Source organism: Nicotiana sylvestris, chromosome 6 (genome assembly GCF_000393655.2).
Source record: "Nicotiana sylvestris chromosome 6, ASM39365v2, whole genome shotgun sequence".
Lineage (NCBI taxonomy): Eukaryota > Viridiplantae > Streptophyta > Magnoliopsida > Solanales > Solanaceae > Nicotiana > Nicotiana sylvestris.
The window spans coordinates 12,745,715-12,764,288 of record NC_091062.1 but is presented as its reverse complement, the minus strand read 5'-3'; the positions used below and the strand labels follow the sequence as shown (position 1 = coordinate 12,764,288).

At 38.7% G+C, this 18,574-nt stretch overlaps 1 protein-coding gene across 1 annotated transcript; it reads right to left on the bottom strand.

Moving 5' to 3' along the window:
- Window positions 1–6: 6 nt before the first annotated feature.
- Window positions 7–6,790, bottom strand: LOC104225011 (uncharacterized). The gene is made up of 12 exons (XM_009776755.2): window positions 6,454–6,790; window positions 5,109–5,283; window positions 4,393–4,476; window positions 3,977–4,218; window positions 3,692–3,914; window positions 3,373–3,452; window positions 3,104–3,188; window positions 2,716–2,847; window positions 2,532–2,645; window positions 1,979–2,023; window positions 1,633–1,717; window positions 7–434 (listed from the first exon to the last, which is right to left on the bottom strand). The coding sequence occupies exons 1-12, from the start codon at window positions 6,633–6,635 to the stop codon at window positions 340–342; spliced, it is 1,542 nt and encodes a 513-aa protein (XP_009775057.1). The 5' UTR covers window positions 6,636–6,790; the 3' UTR covers window positions 7–339.
- Between the last annotated feature and the right edge of the window lie 11,784 nt (window positions 6,791–18,574).

Here is an 18,574-nt window from a genome sequence, read left to right as displayed (position 1 = left end):
AACTGGTTAAGAAGGAAGCAAACTAATTGATTTCCCAGTTTTCTTGGTACAAGCTGTTTGAATCTACAAAATCTGGGAATAAGAACTGAAAAGGAGACTCTAGACAGATACAATTAAGACCATCTCTTAATGTTTGTATACACAACTTTCAAGTTTGAAAAAACTCCTATTGGTAGCTGCCAAGAAACCTACCCAGAGGTCCTATATATTGTTACTTTTACAGTTAAATGTTGTACATGGTCATCTATGGGGGAAGAGGTCAGAACTTGAATTGGAAGACTCAATGTATTACCTCCAGAAACCATAAAATGGCATGTTGATCAGTCAGTTTTATCGTGTTCATGACAGAGTTACAGTATCCATTGATGCAGAATGGACAAGTATTTCTTTGTCATCAATTGAGCGCATGCCTGAGAAATCCGCTGCAGAATCACCTACAAAAACATACTGACAGTCAATTTACATATATACTTCTAAAAAAGGGGCAATCCGGTGCACGAAGCATCTCGCGTTTATGCAAGGTCCGGGGAAGGGTCGCACCCCAAGGTGTGATGTAGGCAGCCTACCTTGATGCAAGCATCAGTGGCTGATTCCACGGCTCGAACCCGTGACCTATGGGTCACATAGAGACAACTTTACCATCGCTCCAATACTCCCCTTCTTACATATATACTTCTATTTATGAAATTTGTTAAGCCAAACTCTCTTATGATGTCAGTACAGTATAGGATCTAACTTTCTTACAATCTAATGATAAGTTGCAAAAGCAAATATAGTTTTCCTCAAGCATGTAATATGAGAATGTTTATTTGATATAATTTCCCCTCTAAACTAGTCCATGATTTCCAAAAAGACACTTAGACTTTGCAGGAGTCACATGACCCCCCCCCCCCCCCAAACCCCCAACCCCAACACAAAATAGTTGTTTGAAGCCACTTTATTTGATCAATATGTCATGCACATTAAGCGATTCGGACGGATTAGGGTGAGACTTTTCCCATAATAGTACCTTGTCCAAAATGGTTCCATAAGGAGTATTAGAACACTCAAAGTTGACTATTGTGCTTTCATGACTCTAGGTGAATTACCAAGTAAACTCAGTTACCCTATAATGAAAAGAATAGCATTTCAGCACTGAATTACTACTGAGGGCTCCAAACAATTTAAACCATAGACAGCTCATTCATAAAATCAGCACATACATAATATATAATGAAAGGTAAATAATCAGCAAGATACTGAAGTTTTCCAAATCCAGGAAGTTGATAAAATGTCAAGTTGAGTGCATGACCAACCATCTAAGAAATTAAGATGCTACGCATAAATCTAACAGATGCCATAACTCAGTAAATGCTTTATTCATGTCATATACCTAGTTGTAACTTAAGTCCAATGAGAGCATTAAGACATACATCAACACAAGTGAGCATTATAAATTATTACCAGTCAAATTGTAGGTCATGCTGTCTTAATGATATAGAAGTTCAGAATTCATTCAAGCACACATACAGGCCACGGCATACATAAGTATTAGTAGTGACTTAATAGATGATAGAGCATGCAGCATGAGCTCCCTTCGAAAAGAATATGACAGAACTATTATCGTCTGAGAGTATATCGAAGTCACCATACCTGAAGAATGTCTTAATCCCTTGACAGCCTCAAAATTCTTGTAGGTATAGCCAACAAAACTTAAATCTTCGGGAATCAGACGCTTCTGCCAAAATAAATATTAGAATTGAAAAGATTTACTTAAGCATGGCATGGGAAGAAAAGTTTTTCTGGAAAGGAGACATAGAAAAGTAAGCAAGAGAAGAAAATGCCAAAAATGATAATAGCAAGGCGCACAGGAAAACTTGATTACATTCAGTATGGAATGTAAAAGATTTATCTTCATGAACGGAAGCTAGTGCCCGGGGAGCTGGTAAGTAGAACCATAGCTAAATGTAGTGTACATCAGTCGCGAAAGAAAACTCACCTTTCTATGGGGTCCTGAACTAATTTTGGCTGGTGGCTGATTTGCCTGCATAGGAGTTGCAATCGTACATCAGTTGCGAAAGAATTCTTAACTCAACATTGTTAACAACAGTTAAACACGAATCTCAATTATATACCAATGAAATAAAAGATGTTAATTATCAGTTTTATCCAGAAAATGGTCCCGTTCTTTTGGGATTTAAGTAAGGAAGTGCTGGTAACATGTTCCAGTAGAGATGAATATTAGGTACCAAAATAACAAATAGGTACCTTTGTTATAGAAGGATGTTCTTTTCTCTAATGTACTCCTTTTGGTACCTTCTTGGTACTTATTAATAAAAATCTTTACCTTTTTGTCAAAAAAATCAGTCATAAGATCACCAAGGCAAATTTTTAATCACAGCATACCAACAAAGGTAGCTTGTGTAGCAGTGAACCATGGTGATGTACTGCCACTATTAAGTTTCAAAGACGAAATATTACTTCTCACAAACTTTCTCTAAAATTTGAGGGAAAAAACAGAAATAGAATTAAGATATAAAATGGTAATTCACCTCATCAAACTTCATGAAATTTTGAGTGTCAAGATCATCATTGACTTCTGGCTTATATGCTGCCTCCATATCATAAAGTTTATCCCACTTTATGTCTTTGAACCAGGGATGAGCCTGATTTTTATGAATAAAACATAAGAATCTATAATTGATTGTTAGTAATACTTTCTTTGTAACAACAAACCTTTATTTGCTCTGCTCCTCGACAACCAAGGCGATTTTCAGCATCACTAAGCAATCTACAGATCAGGTCTTTGGCTTCAGGACTCAATCTTGTTTCCTCTGGGAATTTTAAGTGATTTCTCCAATGAACAATCTATTGAACCAGAACAAGTGTCAAGGCATAGAATTTAGTCATTCTACATAAGATCCTAACTGAAGTACCATTAGATTGGACAGGTTGTACTAGTATTCCAAAATATTCACAAGATAATTTTATTGCTAACGGAAAACAAAGGATAAAGGGATAATCCCAATGTCATTATCAACATTGAACAGGAGAAAGTTTACAATTTCTAGAGTCAATGCTGCTTAAGGAAATGGACAAACATTTCAAGTGTGGACCACTATACCTTTCTACATGTTGTTATTGGATCTTCAGAGTAGAAAGGGGGATAACCAACGAGCATCTCATACATGATGGCGCCAAGTGACCACCTGAACGAAGCAAGAAGTAAAGAGGATAACGAATTAAGTCTACTAAATTTACTTTGTCTATTCAAGATATGATCATACCTAAAAGAGAATGCATAATTGAAACATGCGTGCTATGTTTAGCAACAAGTACACAGTCACCATCTAGTTTAAATCCATGTCAATCTCAAACAGTAATAGAACTCACCAATCACATTCTACTCCATAGCCTTTCTTCAGTAAAACCTCAGGAGCAATATAGTCAGGAGTGCCCACTGTTGAAAATGCCTGCCATAGAAACGGATAATATTACAGGTTCTGGTAACTAATTTGTTTTAGACACAGAGATATTTTCATGGAAGGTAGTAACAAAGGTCACTTCTTGGAATAGTAAATGATATTTTCTAGTTCGTTTCCATTACTGATATTGAAGAATGTGCCAGGCATGAGCAAATAAAACACATACTGGTCGTCACTTTGTGCAAGAAAAATAATAGCTGTGTTTCTGTTAATAATGTGCTACTTACTAATTTTCTCCTGTTTATTTGCCAATGCTGCAGTTGTTCGAGGGAGCTATTCCAACAGCTTCCAGTTCCCTTGTTAGCAGATCCCCGTGTGTTCTCATCATCCATCACTTCATTTTCATTTATAGGAGATAAATTCGAACAGTCAAGCGGCTTGCATAGACCAAAATCAGACAGTCTCATGTGGCCATTTTTGTCCAAAAGAAGATTATCAGGTTTAATATCCCTGCAAAAAAGAACGTTACGTAAAGACATAAACTATTATTGTTTAGCAAGTAGATTAACTACCTGTGAATGTAATTGTGCTTATGAATAGACTCTATGGCCAGAACACTTTGAGCAATGTAAAATCTTGCGACTGTCTCAGTTAATGTCTCCTCCCTCATCAGCAACGTCATCAAATCACCACCGGACAAATATTCCATTACTAGATACAAGTAATCAGCATCTTGGAAAGAATAATAAAGCTTTACAATAAAGTGGCTTGCTACCTCAGCAAGCAAATTCCTTTCTGCCCGAACATGTTCAACCTGTAATGTAAAGAGATGGTAAGAAAAACAGGTCACTTCTAAAAAAAATGCTGCATTTCCTTGCATATCTTTGATAGAAGAAGCAGAGCAAAGGACTAGGAATAAAATCTTATTTAACAAATAAGATGGATAGCAATTAAACCCTTAAGCATGTTAAGAAGGATTTGATCTCACCTGCCCCCTACTAAGCATTTCAGACTTCTTCAACTTTTTCATTGCATATATATTACCAGATATTTTATCCCGGCACAACCTGACCTGCAAAAATAGATTTGCATAAGAATCAGCAACTTATTATCAGGAGCCAATGCTGGTAAACAGGAAACACATTTCGTGTAACCAGGAGGCTACGGATTCAAGTCGTGGAAATAACCTCAGCCAGAAATAAGGTTGCATATAATAGAAACAATATGGTCCATCTCCCTGGACCCCATGCATAGACCAAGCTTAATGGACTGTGCTGCCCTTAACGTCCAATAGGACCAAGGAAATTATCTTCCAAGAGCAGTAATTTACCTGAATACTACAGAATCCTATGGAAGCAATTAAGATTTTCAAACCTAATTAGGACGCTCCAATAACAGCAATTATTATCATACGATGCTACATAAGAATAGCGAGAAATACAAGAGCGAAATCATCATGAGTGACTCCAATTATTAAATGTCTAGGTAAGTTTTAAAAATCTAATTATGCATCTTGAGAAGGTACAATATGCTTGTGTATTTTGCATGAAAATCGAAGAAACTCATTAAACATGCTCCTTCTGGTTAAGCATATGAAGTTATAATTCAGTCTTCAAAAGTTGAACAGCCCAGATAACAAAACTTAGGAAGAAAACATAATCCCCGAAGAATTTTACAACCTAAAGATATATAAGAATCTCAAACCTCTCCAAAAGCTCCTCTTCCAATGATCGTCAAAAGCTCAAAATCATCAACAGAAATCTTGTGACGCTTTAGTCGGATATACTCTGTCTCTTTTCTCTCCAATTCCTTTAGAAAGTTCATCTGTTCCTCCTTTGGTACACCAGAGCTTTCCAATTTCTTTTCTAGCAGTAAACGCCTACAGTTTATAGACAATAATACATCAAGGGCTACAGAAAAGAATTGTCAAATTTCCATCTAATATCACTCTCCTTCAGTGATTGGCTCAACTATAAGTATGTTAGCCTACATAGTGCAGTTAGCTCAACAGAAATGTGAGAATACCTGTAAGCAAAGGCATCAGCGACATGGTTACTCGGTCCACAACAGCTTACTTGAAAATGCATTTTATTAAAAGATTTAGAGGTGTATAAAATTTGGAGGACAAGAGGTGCTCCATTACAATATCAACCAAACAAACAAGACACTAGCTACATGCATCTTCATGATTTTTTCACGCATTCACATCTAAAATATTAACTACAATCAAAGATGTGTCGGGCAAGAGTAGCAAAACCACCACTATATCAATCAATTACACCTCCATCCAAAATTAGCTAACCTCGCCTATCCATCATAATATGATTCTTTTAGGCTGGCTTTCAACTAACACAACGATACCAGCTACATAATTTCCCTTCAAAATCTAAAAGTTCTCTAAAACACATCTTGCGTATCCAAATAAATGTTGTAAGTGTATGTATATAAACATGAAAATCCAAATAAACACCTTCATAATCTGATTATTTTACACTTGCTGTCAACCTACCACATTGACACCAGCCACACTTTGCACATATTTCGGCTTCAAAAATTAAAAAATCTGTTTAAATCAAATGAATCAAATGTTGCATTCCAAAGTTCATCAACATAAAAGTCCTAAGAAATACTGTAAATAAAAATTCATAACCTGATTATTCTTACATTGGTTGTCAACCTACAACATTAAGACCAACTACATTCTGCACATATTTCCCATTCAAAACATAAAGTTATTAAAAAATCACATATTGCATTCCAAATAAATGCTGCACAAACGTATTTACATAACATGAAAATTCAAAATAAATGTCTACATGAAAATTCATAATGCGATTATTTTAACCTATAGCCATCAACCTACCACATTTGGATGATCGAGCTACAGTTTGCACATATTTCCAATTCGAAATCTAAATATATCGGAAAAAATCACATATTGCAGTCGAATTAAATCCTGTACAACATATTTACATTAACATGAAAATTCAAATTTATATATTGGATAAAAAATATGAATAAATATAATCTAAGAGAGAAAATTACGAACCTTTGTTTGCGATCCTGGATGAGTTTCATGTGCGATTTATAATGATCTTCGATCAATTTTTTCGCGGCGGCGACACGTTCGAGCGTCAAACTAGAACCTAATTGTTCCTCCAATTCTTCCTCTTCCTCCTCCGTTAATGTCACCACCTTATTGTGTTCTTCCTCCTCTCTGTTCTTCGCCATATTAGTATTATAACCGCAGAATTGAAAATTTGAACGTATTCCTTCAAATCTCTGTGTTATTTCATATATGGCGAAGAAAAAGAAGGGAAAATTGAAAATTTGATCGAAAGGGGAATTGGAACGGAGGAAATTTGAGAAACAGAAAATGGGAGTGAAAGGAAGGTTGTTAGCTTTTTAAAAATGGTTTATAATTTTGTTATTTGCAAACGTGGCACTGTATTTTCGGCTTGGTCCCACTTATATTGTGGGACCCGGTGAACTTTTGAAGGTTTTCCATTGTGGGGACAGCCACGTCAGACTCTTGGGAAATTTCTAGCGATAATCGCGGGTGTTGAGAAGTAGCCGTATCCCATTTGAATAATTTAAGCAATACAAATAAAAAATATTAAAGTTTTATACATTTCTCAATAATAATTAGGAGATAGAACCAACAAAAATTTCATTTTCGATTCATTCATAGCCTCATTCATGAATTTTTTTTGATCTAATTCATAAGAATCAATAGAAAAAGTGTTAATGGTGGTCAACTATGGAGGTGAGCAGAAGAGGAACTGAAAAGAGAAAGCAGAGGAAGAGGAATACATTCTCCCTAGTTTCAATATTGAGCTACAAAGCTGAAATGAAAATACAGTCTATTATTTATACACAAAATTAACTAACTAACTAACTTATTTTAATTTAATCCTACACTAATGCCAACTCATTAACAACTGGGCTTTTGTTGTGTAACTGCTCCTAACTAACTGCCTCAACACTCCCCCTCAAGGTGAGGGATGAAATATGTTATTCATTCCAGCTTGCCTATCAAATAATCATGTTGTGGTCTGCACAAGTCTTTTGTAAGCAAGTCAGCTAACTGATCCTTAGTTCCAATATGTTGAGTTTGTATCTACCTTTCTTGAATCTTTTCTCTTACAAAATGACAATCAATGTCAAAGTGTTTTGTCCTCTCATGAAAAATGGGGTGAGCTGCAATCTGAATTACAGCTTTGCTATCACAAAATAGTTGTACAAGCAAGGTAACCTCCACTCCAAGCTCTTTAAACAACCCAATTAACCAAGTGATCTTAGCAACAGTTGATGTCATGCTCCTGAATTCTGCTCAGAACTCCTGGAAACAGTACTTTGTTTCTTTGATTTTTAGGACACCAAGGCTTGTCCAAACTTCACCATATAGCCAGTTACTGACTTCCTAATTTCTACACATGGTTCCCAATCTAAATCACAGAAGGTCACAACCTACCTTATATGTGAACAAATAATAATCATAGTGAGATTGAACAAGTCCCGTGGCAGTCAATGCACTAGTAAACTTCAAGTTCCACTGTTTGGGAGCTTGTTTAAGCCCATACAATGACTTATGAAGCATGCAAACCTTTTGTTGATGCTGTAACTTTCCTTGGCTGACAAAGCTATCTGGGATGTACATGTACACTTCTTTAAGGAGATCACCTTGAAGAAAGGCATTGTATACATCCGTTTGAAAATATACCATCCAGATGCTGTCACACCTCCTTTTTGCGTGCCCGCCCCGAAGGGTTAAATGCGCGAGGGAGTTTTTCCAATTTAAGTGACAATATTCGAAATGGGATTATTTATTTAATTCAGAGTCGCCACTTGGGAAAGGTTTGGCTTTTGGTGTCCCAAGTCACCGGTTTATCTTGAATCCCAAATCGAGGAAATTTTCGACTTTTCCAAGTGAAGTCTGCGAACCAGAAATTCTAAGTAAGGAATTCTGTTGACCCGAGGGAAGGTGTTAGGCACCCTCGAATCCCGTGGTTCTAGCACGGTCGCTTAAATTGTTATAATGGCTAAATATCCGATTTAAATACATGTTGTGACCTATGTGCTTTTATTAAGTTTCAATCGCTTTTACTATTATCAATTATTTTACAGAATTGCAACGTCGTGAAAATGCGTCTCGAACCACGTCACAATCAATGCACCCGTGATTGTCGACACATTTGGACTTCATTGAGATTTGGATTTGGGTCACATCAATGTGCACCCGAATTTAAGAATGTGATTTAATTAAACCGCGCCAACAGAGTCTAACGCGCTATTATCTTTGTAGAAGGCCATGAAATTTATTAAATGGCCCATCCTGAATTCTAGATAATTATCAAGGTTATTTATTGAGGGCCCCGCGATTTACATCTCATTTGGCGAGGCTCGTCTCATTATTTTAGAAGGAACATCCTAAAACGGTTACATTTCTGATGTGTTTATCTCTTAAAAATAGAAGAAAAGATACGTGCTATTTTAACTATGTGTTTGGCCCAAATCCGGATTTTAGCTAATCGTCCGATTAACCATTTACGGACTGAAAAAAAAAAACATTGTACCTTATGCAAACATGTTCTGAACTTGATAAAATAAATGTATATGGGATTGATGAAATGCTACGACTGTTACAAGAACTCCCTAACTTTGACTTATTCAGACAAGATTAATTAGAATTGCTTATTTAGGAAATGCGACTAGTGGTATTTGAAACACATCCTGTAAACTGCTTCATGCAAAACGAAACTCAAGAGTTTGAAACTGTATTGTCTTTAGCTAGAGTTAAACAATCATTTGCCCTTACATATTCGAAACATGCTTAAATAGAGAGTTTGAGTTAACAATTGTATTAAAATGGCTGCACATTTCATGGATTGTATTTACATCTTATGTACTACTAAGCGAATAAAATGTCACAGTTTCAGATTGACATAAACTTTAATTAAGTACAACCTTACTAATGTGTCTCTATTAGGCTAATCAGACCAAGAAACTACAAATCTTAACAACATTAAAAGGCAATTCATAAGCAATACAACAGGTGCTTCTAAATCCTTCAAATCTTTTGATTCATGCTTTCATTGCTACATCAAATGCGAGTCTTAGTATGTACCTGGATATTGGATACAAACAGAAGGAGCAAGGGGTCAGTAGGGCAATAGCAGCGACACCAAACAACAGCAGTAACAGCAGGTACCCAAATAGAACAGAAATCCCAGTGCAAGAGGCCAATAAAGCCAATGGAGGAGAGGCAGAATGAAACAAATTCCCAGTAGTAATGGAATCAGAGAATCAAGCAATCCAATCCCAGGGGAAACCAACAACACAAATCCAAACAATAGACTTAACTGACACTTGAAGGAAAACAGGACTAACTTGGACAGTTTGAACAAAATGAGAATCGAACCAACAGTAGGGAGAAGACAATTCCTGATTTTTGTGATATCCCTCTCCCTATCTCCTTTCTTTTCAAATTCTAATGTCAGTCCTCAATTCGAAATCTATTTGGATTATCAAAGAGAAAACTTTTCCAGTTTCTATTTTTCAGAATTTGAAATTCTCAGATGTTCCCTCTCAGTGTCTCCCTCTATCTCTGTATGCTTTTTCTGTGTATCTCTATCAGCTCTCTCTTTCAAAACTTCTCACAGTGTGTATTTTCTTTTTCAGTTCTGATTCCCCCTTTCTATCTATGCCCTCTCTGACCTCTATTATCAGATGGTCCTCCTCCCTCCCTCTATCTCTCTGTCTCTCTTTAGATGGTCTCCTATCCCCCCTTTTATAAGCCTCAAACTCAAACCTTTATCAGCCTGTTGGATTAATCAAATAACCCCTCCCATGTGCTCCCTTTTTCAGTTCCACTTAGCTATTTAAGTATTAATCCCATGACATTCCCTTGGCAGGCTTTAACTTTTCATTTTATTATCTAAAAGCAAGTATGGGCATTAAAATATATCTGACAGCATATACTGTCAGATTGTTTAAACTTAAAAGCTTCTTAGTGCAGAAAAACAGGCTGTGCACAAGGCACATGAGGTGCACCAATGCACATGTTGTGCCAAGTGCACATGCCCTCCATTTCAGAGCTTTAGATAAAACAATCCTTCTTTCATTACTGATCAATTCAAACAAGCTATAAGTAAGCAAAACTGGTTCTTAATTGGCTCAAAGCAAATGTTCATCAGAAGCAAATTGGTTTACTTCGTTCAGACAGTTGAAACTAATTGACGACACATGTCGACTCGACTATATTAGCCTTAACATACACAATTGAAGCCAAAAATCAGACATTTGAAGTATGGGACACATGGTTGGAATTATACTGACTAAATAGAAATACCCTCGAGGAGTCAAACAATCAATACACATTTGGAATACAACCCAATACATATGTCTTATCAGAATATGAGGGGTTCAAACAAACATAGTGGTTCAAACAAGGTGGACAAACGGAAGTTGGTAAAAATTCAAAAACACAAATTGACACAAAACATGAACAGACATTTAATCCCTCACATGGACCAAACAAATAAGGGAAGAAGGCAGACTCACCTCAAATCTTGAAAAATCGGAAACCTTGAACCGGACTTGGACAGAGTTTCTTAAGGCTGAACGGACTTTAATCGAAGTGTTTCTCGGATGAGAAACACTTCGATTAAGGTCCCTTGGACCTTAATTTCTTTGGCTCGAACGGGTATGAACTAGTGACGAGGAACTACAAAGTTCCAAAACTCAGATCCGGGATTCGTGTTTCCCTGGTTAGATTCGGACCAAACCAAGTATGGTTTGGTCACGAGGGGGGTCTGGGGAGTGTCTGGTACGAAACTGGGGTTGGTTGGGTTAGATCGAGTTTTGACTCGAATCTTCGAATGAAGATTCGAGGACCTGGGGGTGATTCGAACTACATGGTTAACAGATCCATGTTCAGGATGGCAAGGGGGTTCTAGGGTGTTAAGGGGAAGGTCACCGGCGTTCAGGCCGCCGGGTTTCTGGTGAAGGTGTGCAGGGGCGGCTTTAGGGTTCGGGGGTTTGGGTGAAGACGATGAGGCTGGGGTATTGGATAGGGGGGTAGGGTAAGGATTTGGGCTTATATAGTTGGTGGGTGGGTCGATCTCAACCGTTAGATCAATCTAGATCTACGGTTTGGATCTGATGGTCTTAAGTGAAACGGTGTCGTTTCAAATGTTGAGGGTTTGGGTTTGGTCCGGGTGTAAACGGGTCGGGTTTGTTGATGGGTTATGGGGATTGATCTTGGCCGTCGATCATTCTGAGATCAACGGCCCAGATCAGGCACGACTCAAACGACGTCGTTTGGACGTCCTGGGCATCAGGTGACCTGGGCTGGGCAGGCCTGGGTCTTGGGCTGTTTGTTTGGGCCAATTTTGTTAAAATTGGCCCAAGTCCGGAAGGGGTCTTTTCTTTTTTTTTTTTATTATTTTTTCTTTTCTTATTTATTTTAAAACAAAGCTAAGCCGAAAAAATCAAATTAAAATTAAATACACACTCAAATACCATTATTTGCACACATACTAAAATATTTCAAAACCGGTAAAGTCAAAGCAAATAAAATCACGGACGAAAATGCCTATTCACGATTTTCTATTTAACGACCGAACTACGGTTTGAATTACGCAGGACACATATATATTTTTTGAATTTTATTTTAATAAAGTAAATAAAACAAGAATGGGCCAAAATCACAAATAAATCCACAAGGTGCCGCACAGAAATCCGAAATTGTACAGCGGGGGCCAATTATGTATTTTTTTATTTCTTTTTGGAGCGATTGTCGTGTGAAGCAAAAATCACGTGCTCACAGCTGCCCCTCTTTGTTCGGAAAAACACGAAGGGTTTTCGTGCAAAGATCAAGTGAGCGTGTATGAGCGATTTTTGCCTATAGACCACTCCGTATGAAGCATTTTTTGAAAGATCTGACCGAATCTTGCTTCAAAGATTTCCTACATATCCTGGGCTAAACAGGAATCAGGTCAATGTAGTTCGAGAAGTTTTGGTAGCTGGGGCTACCATGGGACTGCAATGCTTGCCGCTACTGCTGCTGCTGTTGTCACTGCTACGTCACTGACCGCCTTATTACAACCAAGCGAAAATTGGAAACTGAACTAACTACTTTTATGCATGTCAACTGCTAGTTACAAGATTCCTATCTATGATTCTTTTACGACTTGATCTTGGGTCTTAGCTGATTCTGCTTGTAGACTCTGATCTGAATCTTGATGCTTGCGAGTTGCGGCGACTTGTTTTTTTAATCTCCGGGATACCGAATAAAATGTGACCGGCAGAGGTCAGGACCTTAGTCAAATGTTGGAGTCGATTTGCTTTCCCTTTACTCTGATATCTCGGGATATCTCTTTTTGTCTTTTTCTTCTTTGATTCCGAACTGGGATTCATCTCGTGGGTCATTTCGATTCATGTGGCTCGAGGTCAGACCTGCGGGAGAAAAGAGACAAACAAACGAAATTTTCTGCCCCAGTTTCACTAGGAAAATTTCGTTACTTATTCACCAGGAAGTTCATAAAATGGATGAAAGAGGATATGCGTGCTCAGTTCAGGGTTGGAGCCCTAATATCGACTAGCTGGGGAAAGGTTCAGTGTAGGGTTTAAAACCCTTACGCCAAACAAAGGAAGGATTCAGTTTAGGGTTTAAAACCCTAATGCTGCCTAAAAGGAAAAAAGTTCAGTTTAGGGTTTAAAACCCTAATGCTGACTAAAAAGGAAAATTCAGTTTTAGGGTTTAAAACCCTAATGCTGATTGGCTGGAAAAACTCAGTTTAGAGTTTAGAACTCTAATGCTGGCTGAAAGGAAAAAGTTCAGTTTAGGGTTTAAAACCCTAATGCTGACTGAAAGGAAAAAGTTCAGTTTAGGGTTTAAAACCCTAATGCTGACTAAAGGAAAATTCAGTTTAGGGTTTAAAACCCTAATGCTGATTGCATGGAAAAGCTCAGTTTAGAGTTTAAAACTCTAATGCTGGCTAAAAGGAAAAAGTTCAGTTTAGGGTTTTAAAACCCTAATGCTGACTAAAGGAAAATTCAGTTTAGGGTTTAAAACCCTAATGCTGACTAAAGGAAAATTCAGTTTAGGGTTTAAAACCCTAATGCTGATTGCATGGAAAAGCTCAGTTTAGAGTTTAAAACTCTAATGCTGGCTAAAAGGAAAAAGTTCAGTTTAGGGTTTAAAACCCTAATGCTGACTAAAGGAAAATTCAGTTTAGGGTTTAAAACCCTAATGCTGACTAAAGGAAAATTCAGTTTAGGGTTTAAAACCCTAATGCTGACTAAAGGAAAATTCAGTTTAGGGTTTAAAACCCTAATGCTGATTGCATGGAAAAGCTCAGTTTAGAGTTTAAAACTCTAATGCTGGCTAAAAGGAAAAAGTTCAGTTTAGGGTTTAAAACCCTAATGCTGACTAAAGGAAAATTCAGTTTAGGGTTTAAAACCCTAATGCTGACTAAAGGAAAATTCAGTTTAGGGTTTAAAACCCTAATGCTGACTAAAGGAAAATTCAGTTTAGGGTTTAAAACCCTAATGCTGATTGCATGGAAAAGCTCAGTTTAGAGTTTAAAACTCTAATGCTGGCTAAAAGGAAAAGGTTCAGTTTAGGGTTTAAAACCCTAATGCTGACTAAAGGAAAATTCAGTTTAGGGTTTAAAACCCTAATGCTGACTAAAGGAAAATTCAGTTTAGGGTTTAAAACCCTAATGCTGATTGCATGGAAAAGCTCAGTTTAGAGTTTAAAACTCTAATGCTGGCTAAAAGGAAAAAGTTCAGTTTAGGGTTTAAAACCCTAATGCTGACTAAAGGAAAATTCAGTTTAGGGTTTAAAACCCTAATGCTGACTAAAGGAAAATTCAGTTTAGGGTTTAAAACCCTAATGCTGACTAAAGGAAAATTCAGTTTAGGGTTTAAAACCCTAATGCTGATTGCATGGAAAAGCTCAGTTTAGAGTTTAAAACTCTAATGCTGGCTAAAAGGAAAAGGTTCAGTTTAGGGTTTAAAACCCTAATGCTGACTAAAGGAAAATTCAGTTTAGGGTTTAAAACCCTAATGCTGATTGCATGGAAAAGCTCAGTTTAGAGTTTAAAACTCTAATGCTGGCTAAAAGGAAAAGGTTCAGTTTAGGGTTTAAAACCCTAATGCTGACTAAAGGAAAATTCAGTTTAGGGTTTAAAACCCTAATGCTGATTGGCTAGAAAAACTCAGTTTAGAGTTTAGAACTCTAATGCTGGCTGAAAGGAAAAAGTTCAGTTTAGGGTTTTAAAACCCTAATGCTGACTGAAAGGAAAAAGTTCAGTTTAGGGTTTAAAACCCTAATGCTGACTAAAGGAAAATTCAGTTTAGGGTTTAAAACCCTAATGCTGATTGCATGGAAAAGCTCAGTTTAGAGTTTAAAACTCTAATGCTGGCTAAAAGGAAAAGGTTCAGTTTAGGGTTTAAAACCCTAATGCTGACTAAAGGAAAATTCAGTTTAGGGTTTAAAACCCTAATGCTGATTGGCTAGGGGCAAAGTTCGAGAATACTAAACGACCTCTCTTTTTTTTTTTTTTTTTTGAATTTTCTTGTTTTAGTAGAAGATACAAGGGAGTTTCGTGGAAACTTACCTTTCGAGTGAATTCCTTATTGCCAAAATATTTCTTGTACCCATGTACCTTCTTCTTTGGGCGACACCTGCTCCTTGCACGGTTGTCTTGGATCATACCTGTTTCAACTTTTCAGCAAAGGACAATTGTTAGTTCGGAAATGACGGTCGGTTTGGTGACCTCGATCGTTCCCGGTTGCTTTGTTGCGTCTTCATTTCTGTTGTGAAGTCCCGCCATTGATTTGATTCATATGCCGAAACCCTTTAGACCGCTCAGGCTTGTATTTCCAGATTCTGTGATGATTTGCCTCGTAAGGCTCTCTTTTTTGTGTCCCGTTTTGCTTGGAGGTTCTCAACGGGGATTTTATTGGAGGTATTTTGTGGGGATTTGTACAAAAGGGAAGCTTTGTGGGGAATATTTACAAAGTGGATTCTTTGTGGGGAATTTTGTACAATGGGCATGCTGGGGATTTATTTCAAAGTGGGATTTCTAGGATTTGTTGGGGTAAGCTTGTTGGGGATGTCTACAAAAGGACCCGCTGGGATGTGCTGGGGAGATTCCATTTTCTGGGATGTGCTGGGATTTCTAGGATTTTTTTTTTTTTTTTTTTTTTTTATAAGTTGGGGAGATTCTGTGGGAGATTGTACAAGACTCTGTTGGGATTCGTACAGGGGGAGACTCTGTGGGGATTTGTCCGAAGGTGGACTTGCTGGGGAAGATTTCAAGATTTCTCTCTTTTCCTTTACTCCGGAACACCATCAAACGTCATGATTCATCATGCTTGGGTAATCATATCAACGAGATGAGGTGCTTTCCTTCATGAGATGGGATTCCGTGCAAACAAACCATGCCACCTGCCCTTTCCGGTGCGTCCTGAACTCCGGGTTAAAATGCAAAAAGGGATTCGAAAAGAAACAAAGCAGGGGAAAACAAATCAGAAAAGGAATACCCTTTTCGGGACGAGAAAGACTTATCTGAGGAAGATAACGCTGGCTTTAAATGACATGACATGCCTTTTGGACTGGACGTCTGACCTTCTAAGAGCTTGCGTTTTCCTGAACCAGAACGGACCTGTGATTCCAAACTGGTGGCACTCTGCCGAGACTTTCTTGGGGTGGCGTCATTCTTTTCGGCCAACAGCGCCCTTTGCGGGTTTTCGCTGGCTGACCTCTCTCATTTCTCTTCCTGTCGTCGCTTGATAGCACTCTTTGCGAGTTTTTACTAAACAAGCTCTCTCATTTTGGTTTCTCTTCTCCCGTCGCCTCGTGGTGCCCGAAGGTTTTCACCGCCGAGACTCTCTCATTTTATTTCTCTCAACTCAGGGTGTGCTGGTTTCCTTTTGTGATGCTTATTGGTTTCCCACCATCTTTGGTAATTGATTTGAAGGCTTGTACCTGGTGAAGAGAGGTAGCTGATACTAAACTTCTCAAGTGTCTGACATGCCCCGGTTTTCAATTTCAGGGTGAATGGGATTTTGTTGTTGGTGTGACTGAACCTCAGGGAGAGGCTGCCTACGTATCCTTTCGGAATCAAGTCAAACGTAGTTCAGGCCTCAATCAATGTTTTGTTTTTTTTTTTTTTTTTTTTTTTTATATATAACGGCTCAAAAGGTGGTAGCGAGAATTGGGTAGTGTTTGGGGAGTAGTGGGGAATAAACACCTTCGCCCTTTTCAACGTGTCAGGACCACTTGGAGTATGATCTAGACGTAGTACCTCTTGACTGCATCTGCATTCACCGCTGTGTCAGGGTCATTTCCTTCGATATCACCTAAATACAATGCTCCTCTTGGCAATATTTTCCTTACGATGTATGGGCCTTTCCAATTTGGGGCAAACTTTCCTTTTGCTTCTTCATGATGCGGCAGAATACGCCTCAGTACCAATTGTCCTACTTCGAAATTCCGAGGTCGGACTTTCTTGTTGTAAGCACGGGCCATCCTTCGTTGGTATAACTGTCCGTGACAAACTGCAGCCATCCGCTTTTCATCAATCAACGTCAATTGCTCCAGTCGAGTCTTAACCCACTCGCTGTCCTCGATTTCTGCTTCGACAATGATTCGAAGTGAAGGAATCTCTACCTCTGCCGGTATTACGGCCTCGGTTCCATAAACCAAAAGATAAGGAGTCGCTCCCACCGATGTGCGCACCGTAGTGCGATACCCCAATAACGCAAAAGGTAACTGCTCATGCCACTGTCGGGAACTTTGTATTGTTTTCCTCAAAATCTTCTTGATATTTTTATTTGCAGCTTCTACAGCACCATTGGCTTTTGGCCGATAAGGAGTGGAATTCCTGTGTGTTATCTTGAATTGCTCGCACACATCTCCCATCAAGTGACTGTTCAAGTTTGCTGCATTATCTGTAATGATAGTCGCAGGAATACCGAAGCGACAGATAAGATTTGAGTGTACAAAATCCACTACAGCTTTCTTGGTGACCGACTTGAGAGTGACAGCCTCTACCCACTTTGTGAAGTAATCGATGGCAACCAGTATAAACCTATGTCCATTCGAAGCCTTTGGTTCAATTGGTCCAATGACGTCCATACCCCAAGCGACAAATGGCCAAGGTGCGGACATGGGATGCAGTTCCGTGGGAGGTGCATGAATTAAATTACCGTGCACTTGACACTGATGACACTTCCGGACAAAGCTAAAGCAATCCTTTTCCATGGTCATCCAGTAATAACCTGCTCTAAGGATCTTCTTCGCTAAGACATACCCGTTCATGTGAGGTCCACACACACCTGCGTGTACTTCGTGCATGATCTTTCTCGCTTCCTCGATATCGACACATCTTAAGAGATTGAGGTCCGGAGTCCTCTTATACAACAATTCACTGCTCAAAAAGAAACCGCTTGCATGTCGCCTAATGGTCCTCTTTTGATCTCCAGTTGCATGCTCGGGGTATTCTTGTGTCTTCAAGAATTTCTTGATGTCATGGTACCAAGGCTGCGTATTTGATCCCGCCTCGATTACACTGCAGTAACCGTGTCTTTCCTTGATTTGGATTTCCAAAGGATCGACGTGGGCGTCGCCCGGGTAGGGTAGCATAGAAGCTAAAGTAGCAAGTGCATCTGCCAGTTCATTGTGACACCTCGGGATATACCTGAATTCTATTGAGGTAAAGCGCTTGCTGAGGTCCTCCACATGTTGTCGGTATGGGATAAGTTTGACATCCCGAGTTTCCCATTCGCCTTGAACTTGCCGGATGATCAGGTCAGAATCTCCCATAATCAGTAAGTCTTTGACATCCTGATCGATTGCCATATGTATGCCCATAATGCAGGCTTCATATTCAGCTGTATTATTTGTGCAGAAGAAACGAAGTCTAGCTGTGGCGGGATAATGCTGACCGGCAGGTGAGATCAAAATTGCCCCAATCCCTATACCCTTGGCATTCACGGCTCCGTCAAAGAACATCTTCCAAACATGAGCTTCCTCTGAGATCACTTCTACGGTGTTTACCTCTTCGTCTGGAAAGTAGGTATCCAATGGCTGGTATTCCTCATCGACCGGGTTTTCGGCCAAATGATCTGCTAACGCCTGGGCTTTCATTGCCGTG

Bases quoted from the DNA above. Each gene is read 5' to 3' on its own strand.
- LOC104225011 (XM_009776755.2), bottom strand. From the start codon at position 6,635: ATGGCGAAGAACAGAGAGGAGGAAGAACACAATAAGGTGGTGACATTA. The intron at 4,219-4,392 runs GTGAGATCAAAT...TTTACATTACAG, and splicing joins AAATGCTTAGTAGGGGGCAG to GTTGAACATGTTCGGGCAGA. The intron at 1,718-1,978 runs GTGAGTTTTCTT...TTATTTTGGCAG, and splicing joins GTTCAGGACCCCATAGAAAG to AAGCGTCTGATTCCCGAAGA.